The sequence below is a fragment of the Saccostrea echinata genome, unplaced genomic scaffold (assembly GCF_033153115.1).
Source record: "Saccostrea echinata isolate AGI-Se365-2 ecotype Australia unplaced genomic scaffold, CSIRO_AGI_Sech_v1 ptg000015l, whole genome shotgun sequence".
In the NCBI taxonomy this organism is placed as follows: Eukaryota; Metazoa; Mollusca; class Bivalvia; order Ostreida; family Ostreidae; genus Saccostrea; species Saccostrea echinata.
This window is the reverse complement of record NW_026889764.1, coordinates 12,820,319-12,831,382: the sequence shown is the minus strand read 5'-3', so window position 1 is coordinate 12,831,382 and position 11,064 is coordinate 12,820,319. Positions and strand designations below refer to the sequence as shown.

Sequence of the window (11,064 nt, the reverse complement as noted above, 5' to 3'; positions counted from 1 at the left end):
AATATTAATGCACTTAATTTATTTAAAGGATTTTAAAGTGATAATGAAATGAAGATTTATTTCAAGAATTTTATACATTCGGCGTAAAAAAAAATGATTGCAAAACACGTCTTTTTTTATAGTGTGCAATCAATTGGACAATCGCAGAAAGAGATTTTTAAAAAGATGTGAAAAAAAATTACTGTTAAATAAGATATATATAGATATATATAGATATCAAAAATACAGAATATCGTAGGATTTGTACATAACAAGCTCTATATATCAAAAATAAAAGTAGGTTGATTTTTATCGTTTCATCATTAATACCTGTAAGTGTCGTATATTTACTGTAACATGAACTAAGAAAATAAAAATCAACATTAATTTGGTACACGTAATTAAGCATTCTCTTTCATACAATTAAGATAAACGAATATCCATTACGAAACTAACCATTGTGGATTTCTTTGACATTACAATAACCATGAAATCATGACCTTTTTGTCAATGGATATATCAGAAGTTTTAGATAACTTATCCCTAGTTTAACTTGCAATGTTAATCAGTCCTGCAAACAAGTTGGAAGAAAAACCTTTCCAAATTTCCCAGGCATATGACACACAGATACTCGAAAATATGATTTGATATTAATACAACTGGTATTATGATTTATTATATACCCAACTGTTTGTCATTCAGTTTTACTGTTGAATTTATGCAATCATGTGACGGTGTGATCCGACGTTCTGGATCACCACACTGTGGTTTTCTGAATCCATATCACCCCTCTCTGAAATTGATGACCTAGTACACAGATAAATGACGTTTTTATTCTCGCGTATCAAAAAGTTCCTTTACAAAATGGATTGTTTAATGGATAAAAGTAATGTAATTGATCCAAAAAGCTTCCTTTTATTATATTTTGCGAGTTGGAAAGGGGTATAAAATAAATTTATCATTATAACAGTAACTTGATCCGAAGAGTCGTATCACGTCTCGTTGACAGGCGCGGATCATCAGATCAAACTCGACGCTTCGCGTCTCGTTTGATCTGATGATCCGCGCCTGTCAACTTGACGTGATACGACTCTTCGGATCAAGTTACTGTTATAATAATATATATATATTAATATGATACTTAATAATTTTTGCAGCATTTTTGCAGCATGAAAATTAATATCATTATGTGTTTGGCTTATACTATTTGATCTTACATACAGCATATGCGTACAAATAAAGAGGGCCGAGTAAAAAAGAATAGACGGATTATATTTAAAAAAAATCATTTATCTTGTACAAATGCTATTATGATAGATTTTCCAAGCATACCCATTCTGAGTCAGACGATATTAAGGAGATAATAAAACTTACATCCGGACCCTTGTCTTCTTTTCCTTTGTTAAGTACTGTTGTAGTATTATTATGTTTCCGTTAGTCCTCTTTTTATTATATATACGGCTCATTATCAAGTTATAAACTTTACACTGTTTTGAAAGTAGATTAAAAACGAGGAAAAGTAAATATTAAAAGCCATTTTGCTATAAACGTTATAAACGGTAAGTGAACGATTACAATATTGGAAAATATATTTTTATACAAGAAATATTAAAGCAGTTAAGTAACTATACATAGAAACGCATTTGAAACCAAATATATTATACATTGCACCTAATTCAGATTTTAATTTTACTAAGAGGCAGCGTATCATGCATGACTGTATAAGTTAATCATTGGATTTCCTTCAAAGTAATATGACTGAAATGTTCATGGGTGATGTTTAAAAAAATTGTACAATATATATATAGTAACATGTTCTATAACGGATAATATTCGGATGTTGATATCTTTTTAGAATATGTCTCAGATATAAGTGGTCACCCTTTATTATCATATCATTTTGATATCTATTCATATCATTTTGATATCTATTCATATCATTTTGATATCTATTCAGATTATGTCTCAGATATTAGTGTACGCTCTTTAATTCCAAATGATGTTGATATCTCTTCGGATTTGTTTCAGATATTAGTGGTCAACCTTTATAACCATATGATGTTGATATCTCTTCTGATTCATATTATACATGAGAAAAAGAAATCTCTTGCTCTGGCCTTCAACTCGACATTTAGGCATTTCGACGACGTATTGTCTATTAACAATAGTAATTTATATTCTATATGTCGCCACGATCTATATGTCGCCACGATATATCTCAGTGAGCTTGAAATAAAAGATACCACAGAGTCTGACACATCTGTTTCATATATGGATATTTTACTAGAAAAAGATGTTAATGGTAATCTTAGAACAACGCTTTATGATAAACGTGATGACTTTGACTTTTAAATCGTCAACTTCCCTTACTTATGCAGCAATATACCCTTACCATCTGCATATGGGTTGTATATTTCTCAGTTGATTCGATACGCTAGAGCATGCTATACTGTACGTATAAACAATTTCTAAAACGGGGTAAGTTATTGCTAAACAAGTTGATGAAACAAAAGTATCAATAGCCAAGTTTAAAGTCATCATATCGTTAAGTTCTATGGTCGATACATGTGAATGATCTTATCAGCAAATACAATCTATCATTAAGTCATATGCTGACTTACGTTTTTTTATACTAATTGTGAGGTCATTATTTTTACACTGAATTGTCGAAGGATTTTTCCGTTATTTACCGATCATGCCAAGGAGCATACGGCGGGTTTGACCGGTTGGCAGGGAATGCTCACTTCTTCATGGCACCTTTAATGTTTTTTGGAGGTCTGCGTTTGCTCTGCCCCCGATTTGTATTGTTTTATTGGAATTTGAGCTTGAGTAATCTCTATATTTCATTATTTTTTCAGATTATGTCTCAGATATTAGTGGTAACTCTCCTCTTGTCACAGCTACAAATGAGTTTTTCCCAGAGTCTAGACATAAGAAAGGGCGATGATAAATGTGCATTGGAGACATTGGAAGAATCCCTGCTTTCATTAAAAATGCATTTAAACACCCAATTAAAGGACTTGGAACAAAAAGGTGTTTGAAATTACTTCAATACTTTTATCTGAATAGAATTAAATCCTGGAATTATGTATTCTAACAAAACAGGGATCAGCCTAAAAATATATTCTTTAATTACTTTTTACTTTAATCTAGCTAATATGTTTTGCTCTTTTGAGATCTATCCAATTGAATTTCAAAATTGTTCTTACTTTTTCAGTGAAGAGAGAAAACATACAGACATTCGAAAATCTTCAAACACAGATAAACAGTTTTAAAAGTTTGTTCATGAAAGCAGCTAAAAAAATTCGAGACTATTATTTTAAATTTTATGTATTATGATTTATAATTTCTTTTTCTGAAAAAAAAAAATCTTATTTCTTGATTATTTAAACTGTTTGTTAGAAAATAGAAAGCATAGGTATTGAAAAAAGACTTCATTTTGTAAATTCTAGATCGTTTATGTAATGAAATTCCTTCCTTAAGAATTGTACAGACAAAAAGAAAGAAACGAAAAAGATGGTTCCACGTCTGCTTTTTTTCAATTTCAGATTGTCCGAAAGGATGGGTCAAGCACGGCAATTCATGCTACATGCTTAACACACAAAAGTTATCATGGGAACAGGCAAATGTGAGTAATATACGAGATTAACATTCAAAGATATTCTATAGACGTTCCGCACGGTGTTGGTACTATAAAATCTGACTCTTTAAATGTCGTAAAGAAATGGCGTTTTCAAGATGATAAAGTTACTAGAAATTAAAAATGAAATTAATTATTTTATCCAAGGTAATAAATTATTCTAAAAATTCTCTTTTTAATAATATAAAAATGTCTTAGCTATGATATGGCTTTATTCATTATTGGTTATTACGGCGAAATTCCCGTGTCCAACGTTACATGAATTATTGTTCGCGCAACTACAAGATATAAAAAGATCCACTTCCAATCCTCTAAATTAAATAAAATTTAGGAAATACAATAATATGTATGCATTCTTTGTGATATTGTTGAATTTTTAGCATCATTTTCTCAATTTCACGAGTTTGGGCTGTATCTACAGTGCGTAAGTAATATGTCCAACAGGAAAAAATCGTTTCCTAAAGTTGACATTAGCCCGCATGGCGATGTGTACTAAACATAAATGCCACACAAAGATAAAATTTGATGAATAATCTTTAAGTACATATGTTTCTAAAATTAGTTATGTTGATACATGCTATATAACTGCTGATACGTTAATATTAGTAAGGCTTTGTTAAGTGTAGCCATTTTGTTATGCACGTACGAGTCGCTGTACTATTACTTAGATGTCTCAGTTACATATCAAATATACATAAATTAATGTCATATATATATACCAATCATTACTGTATCTTGAAAGAACATTTCATACTGTATTAGATAATAACATAATTTTTACGGTTATCATCTACATGAAATAAACGCAAGCATTAATATAGATGTAGCCATTTTGTCACAGGTACGAAAAACGTCATTTTACACACTACATATATACGAATGACGTCGGGAGCGTCATATTGTATCGCCGTGCTTTTTTTCCCCAATTTTCTGCAGGTCCGGAGTACCAAGTAGGGTAAAAAGTCCTTCTCCAATTGGCAATTATTTTAGAACAATCTTTTGTTTTAAATATTCTGAAAATTTTCATTCAAAGGCCGATACCCCCTTTTTATTTTGCTGCAGCAATATCTAAACATATCACGTTATTGTTCTCTCTCTCTCTCTTTGCTAAAATGAGAATGAGAGCCCCCCCCCCCTTCCACGAAAAAGTAAAAGGTTTCTGAATTTTATTTTTTCTGGATAGTTTTTTTTTTCAATTAAGTAGGGTTTTTAATAGCGAAACATCCCCATCCCTTCTTTTTTGCATGTCAGTACCCCCTCCCCCCCCCCCCCCGATTTATAAAGAGAGCTTAACTATTTAGGCTGAAGAAAAAAAAAACAAGAAAAGTTTAATTCAGTATAAGGCCATTTAATTTTTTTTTTCCGTTTAGCGACCTCCTATAATTGTAGAACCTATCTACCGATTCAAAAAACATATCAGTACAAAAGCCCAAAATTAAAACAAGAACTTTATACCGGTCTTTCCCCTCTAAAGACTTTTTCGGAAAACTGGCTCTTTCAAGAGTATAGTTTCCCCTTCATCAGAAATCCCACACCACATTCAATTTTCCGGGGAAATCCCTACAGTTATAAAGTGCGATTCCCTCAAGAGCCAATTTACCCCTTCTGCTATAAAATATCATGCCAGTATTTATATATGAGGGGGAGGGGGCGACATATGGTTACAAATGTACTTTCTGTCATTTTTTCACAGGTGCTCTTGCAGTAGACAATCTTAATGAAACTTCACAAAAATTGTAATAAAAAAAAGTCTAGTTGTGTCAACATTTAATTTAAAAAAAAAGAGGAATTTTATTTTTAATGGATTTTTTTTCTCCAGTTATATTTCATAAAACTACATGTGCATAATACTGATTAAGTGTCTCGCGAAGTTTCTGGGGTTTAAAATAGCTATCCAGTATTACACCTCTGTGGTCGAGGGGTCATACCTATCCTACGGCTTGCAAGAGCAGTGCATCTTGTATTGTATTTTTTTTTAACTACTAAAATTTCATACTAAAGGATGTTTTCGTTATAACAAAAGATTTGACCTATAGAAGAGAACAATTTCCTGAAAAAGTCACATTTTAAAATCAAGGTTCTTTAGTTGTTTTCTATCGTATATTTGTCTAAATTTTTCAAATTTGCATTTTGAACCTACTTTTTTTCATTTGCAACTTTGAAATTAACCTACGAAGTTGGTCAAGACGGTATATTATTCGTTAAAGCACTAATTTTTGCGTAAATTTTGGAATAGAAGTCCTTCAGGGCAGGCCTACCCCTAATTTAAATTATGAAATTTTGATAGATTTTGATCTGAAGAATGATTTAAAACAAGGTTTTTTTAGGGACACCCCTGCCCTAGGGTCGAAATTCGTAAAAAACCTACAAAAGTGCGAAAACCTATTTCTGTCATACTGGATTATATTTATGTCAGACGTATATTCTCATAGTTTGTATAGCTCAGAGAGACAGACCGTAGACTCTCACCATGGACAATTTTAGCGTCCTGGTTCGAATCCACCTGTTGGCACACTTTTATTTTTTCAAATTTTTCACCTGTATAAACACGAATTTAATTTTTCATACAGGCTTTTTCATTTTACTTCTATTTTCTTCCTTAAATGTATATGTTTGCTGTTGATATAAAAGACATTTATGGAAATGCAGATCATAAATTCTCTTTAACTAAACGCAATCAACCGGAACTATACCTCAGTGTAAGCACACTTTGTTCGAGGACACGAATCATTCACTTTGTGTTACTCGATACTGCAGGTGTCACGAAAAAAAATCATGCCGAGCAAAAATTGCTGTGTTTGTCTTTCAAGAACATCTCTGGGTAATAGTACTGTTGTGCCATTGGGAGAGATACTGCGCAATGCAGAGTAGATGCAGTTCATTCCTCGGGAAAATTGTGTGCATTGGCGACATGTTATGTCAAAAATGCAGGGGGCAGGTTTACAGATTAGAAAAGAATGTGGTAAGGTCAGTTAAGGTTTTATGTCCCGTTGCCATTACCCAGGCATCAAGTAAGGACCCTCTTATAAAGGATGTTTCTGTAAATACCGATGTAGGGTCATATGAAGACAGTTGACTAGAACTAAAACGATACATGAGAAACAAGAAACTACACGCATGTGGCCTAAAGTCAGGGACCGGAACGGATATCGATAAGCTTTTTCTAAAGACTGAAACCAATATCGGCCATATATTTATACCTAGACGTGATCCTTTGAAAAAATTTTGAGCGAAAACACTCATATTTCTATTAAAAAACCAGTTGACTTTCATATAAACTTTAGCAATGTCGATATGATTTAAGCATTGATAAAACAGGGGAAAACCTACTCTGAGAGAGAAAGAGAGGAAAATTAGCTCTAGTGTAAGATTCCTGAGTATAGATTCCGGGGTGGGGTGGGGGGCTGGTTATTGGGGAAATCCTACTTTGTACAGCAGTTGTCATAAAAATTACATCATTCAAATGTTTTGATTTCATAATTCCATTTTTCTCGTAGAAAGACATATTTTCTCTATCGTAGAAAAATATATTCCTTCGCAAAATCAAGGTTGTAAATGCTAGGTACATTACCTGATTTAACATATTAGAAAAATATAGAAAGAAAATGACAGAATTCAAAAGGTTACAATAAAAAAGGCAGGCGGGGGAGGTCGGGAAGGGGGTTCCGGACCCCCTCCCCCCCTGGGATTTTCAGTTATTTTTTTTTGCTTGTCAAAAACTTCGAGTGTCATATTTTTTAATTGGTTGGACCCCCCTCCCCTCGCAAAATTTCCTGGAACCGCGCATTAACCGATTTTCTGTGCTTTTCTCTGCTCTTGGTTGTCAGAAACCAAGGTGCATGCGGGGCTTGATAGAAATAGAAAACTTGAAATGACCTAATGGAAAAAAAAATGAAGGAGAAACGGTTGAAAGAGAAGGCTACTTGATGTGTTTTCTCTTTGCAAGACAGAGCGTACAAAGTGAGAAAAAAGAAATAGAAAGAGGAATCAAGAATATGAATGGGGATATGTATGCTTGTGACAATTTCATAATAAAAATCTGACAATCTATTAAATATTTATAAGATTATAAGATTTTTAGTGTACATGTACATCTTAATATTTTCAACGAAGATTCAAAAATTGAAAAGTTTGTGCTCTGTTATTTTATTCAGATTTTAAAAAAAATAAATAGAATTCACATTAAACAACTAAAATTTTCATTTAACGTTTAAAGCGTTGTAACAACGTTATGACTTTAATAACGTTATTTTGACGTAACGTCAATGTGTACCAACACCGTGCGCAACGTCTAAACAAAAAAATCTGTTCATTATTTAAAAGACCTCTTAATAATAACGAAAGGTGTCCAAATGTTTTGTAAGGTTGTTTAGTTTATATTCAGTATAACCTTAGAATAAAGACCATCATTTAGTACTTTATTATGTACTCGATTTTTATTTTACCACTTGTCTGTTTGCATTGGTATGCACCAAATGATTAATCACACACTCACAAACACACACTCCCTCACACACACACACACACACACACACACACACACACACTATATATATATATATATATATATATATATATATATATATATATATATATATATATATATATATATATATATATATATATATATATATATATATATATATATTATAGAGAGAGAGAAAAAAAAATCATGTCATATTTATTCTTTAAAATTGGCTTGTTGTTTCTCTATTTGACATCATTTAATCATATAGCGTATGGCCATCTACATGCTTGTCTGCCTTTCAAAGTATGCACAGCGTATGTGGTGTGCTATAAACTATACCTGTTACATACAATAATGATCATTGCAGGTTAAATGCCGAGGATTATCAGCAAAGTTGGTTGAAATAGATACAAAGCCCGAAAACGTCTTTATAACAAATACCATAAGAAATGAAGAAGCCAACGGTGAGAATTTCTTTATTAAAGCAATTAATTTTGTCTACCTGGAAATTGTAAGTGTATTCTGCTTTTTTCAATACTACAAGGTTTGAATAAGGTAAAGAGACATGCCAACCTCTGTCTAAAGTTGGTTTTTTTTTTTTTACGACGTCTAGCATTAATTTATTATTAATTCAAGTTTTAAGATTGTATTATAAATTCTCCCTGTTTCAAATCTTTTAGTGTATAATTATTTTGCTCATAATGTTGAAATACTTGTTTAGAGTTCCTGAACAGCAAGGTACCGAATTGTCAGCTCTTGTATGTGCTTATTCATACTTCCACTTCAGTTGCCTCCGTCAGTAACTCAACACCTGTTCTAGATGATGTGATATATGTCTCAAATCAAATAGACAAACTGTTTTACTATACAAATTACAATTAGTTTAATATAATCTTCCTTTTACAAAGCACGTGTATTTACAAAAAAAGTGAGGTAAAATGTGTCGAAAAGAATAATATAGGCTTTGATTTTTCTAATTATAAGTTTATCTTCTTTTTTCTGAAACACTGAAATGCTTTCTTTGGCTCTTAATGTGGGAAATATTGTTGCAGCTGTTGCAGATAAAATACATAAACCGCGAAAGCAATAATAAAGTAAATTGTTAACTTTATTGTACGCTTTTGTCTGTATAAGTAATCATTTAAAGTAGGATCAAGTACGTGAAATATTGTATTATTGATACAAGTATGTACGTCACTGTATGATTCATTGCAAGAGCCTCTGCTCAAAAATCTATACAGGTGGCTTGCTCAGCGGTGTAATAGTATTGATCAAATGACCTTGTAATTCATAAGAAATAAAGGACAAAATAATATTAAATGGATCTAGATATTACATTTCAAAATGAAATATTAATTGTGTAAAAATTCTTATAAAAACATTTAGGCCGTGCCTGGTTGGGTGGTACAGACAAAACACAAGAAAACATCTGGATTTGGAATGACTCAGGTTTACCATTACGCTTCAAAAACTGGAGCAAGGGAGAACCAAATGATGACAAAGGAAATGAAGATTGCATGGAAATATTTTCTAAAAACGGAATGTGGAATGATTTGCGATGTTCTTTTTCGTCTATGTTTGTATGTGAAAAAGACATTTAATGTCTGCTTAAAATTTTACATAAATCAGGATGAGTTTTATTTTATATGTTTTATTTTTAACGCTATCATACTACATTCTTTCGTTCACAATGTTAAGGACAGTAGACATAAGACTGTGAGATGTCAAAAATTTTTGTAGCTCAGCCATTCTTTAAAATGCTAAGTTTTCTCAAAATGAGCAAAGCACTGGTAACGTTTATTCTATATTTGTATATTTTGTCAGTTACAATATTATTTTTTTGACAATGGCTACTTTTTAAAAATATATATAATTCCTCTTAGGAGTCTGAATACTTTTAACAAAATTGTCTACATCTGTTCCTGAATGTCTACATTTGAATTTTGTATAGGTGTATATAAATTCTATTTACATTTGAGATATCAAATTTCATTTTTAAGATCACTTTATCTAGATCTATATGATTGATTCAGCAAAAAAACTGGAGAAAGCTCATGAATTGTAAATACGAGGGTCGTTTGGTAATATCATGAACGATACGTCTTTATCGGAAAATGATGCGAGCACTAAGCTGAAAGTTCAGTAAATTTTTGTTTATCATATTTGTGTATATCTTCATTTTTGTGATAAAATATAGACAAAAAATAAGGATTTTATTATATTTCGATGTGCACAGGGAATGAGCCTACGGTGCATGACCACAAAATCAGAGAGTATGCAATTATTATTTCGAAATAAAAGTATTACAATGAAAATATTACAGGCTAGGGTGTATATTTTCATATTTTAAGTTACCATCTATTATGATATCATTCGGAGAATTTTAAGGCATTTAATTGGAAAACAGTTAAGTTTTATGTAATGACTTTTAGTAATAGCAGAAGGGAAAAAATAAAAATATCAGTATTTAGTATACAAGTGGAATGGACATTTTCTAAGCGGAAACTTTTTTCATTGATTCCTATTGTAGAAATAAAAACTGCAGATCCCTATTAAATGCATTCGAAACTTTTTTTGGTGTTCTGTAAACTATGATTTTCCCTGCAGTTCGCATTTGCTCTGTGGAGATTTAGTGAGACTACAGAGAGACTGTTAACGGATAAGGTAAATTATTCACGAAATTGTAGCTAGGAAGTGACTAGACCGTGGAAACATAATAAAGAGAAAAGTTATGTTGTGTTTCAGTTTTCACCACTATATTAGATGTATATAAATAGAAATATACTTTAAGGTCTCTTTAATTCATTTATTTCTTCAATAAGTATTCTTTTATGATATTATTTTTTGCAGTTTTGTATATAAAATTCTTTTTGGGCAACATGCTTGCAAACAAGAGGCCAAGGGGCCACATCGCTCACCAGAGCACTATGGCAAGGAAAAAAGCCTAAATCAGTTTAGTATTGCAATGCTTAAATGC

At 31.7% G+C, this 11,064-nt stretch overlaps 1 protein-coding gene across 1 annotated transcript; it reads left to right on the top strand.

Annotated features, from left to right (window-relative positions):
• Positions 1–2,854: 2,854 nt before the first annotated feature.
• On the top strand, positions 2,855–10,783 carry LOC133187879 (galactose-specific lectin nattectin-like). Its single transcript, XM_061323270.1, has 5 exons — positions 2,855–3,012; positions 3,197–3,256; positions 3,528–3,607; positions 8,455–8,551; positions 9,474–10,783. The coding sequence occupies exons 1-5, from the start codon at positions 2,886–2,888 to the stop codon at positions 9,686–9,688; spliced, it is 579 nt and encodes a 192-aa protein (XP_061179254.1). The 5' UTR covers positions 2,855–2,885; the 3' UTR covers positions 9,689–10,783.
• Positions 10,784–11,064: the final 281 nt, after the last annotated feature.

Bases quoted from the DNA above. Each gene is read 5' to 3' on its own strand.
- LOC133187879 (XM_061323270.1), top strand. From the start codon at position 2,886: ATGAGTTTTTCCCAGAGTCTAGACATAAGAAAGGGCGATGATAAATGT. The intron at 3,013-3,196 runs GTGTTTGAAATT...TTACTTTTTCAG, and splicing joins AAAGGACTTGGAACAAAAAG to TGAAGAGAGAAAACATACAG. The intron at 3,257-3,527 runs GTTTGTTCATGA...TTTCAATTTCAG, and splicing joins ACAGATAAACAGTTTTAAAA to ATTGTCCGAAAGGATGGGTC.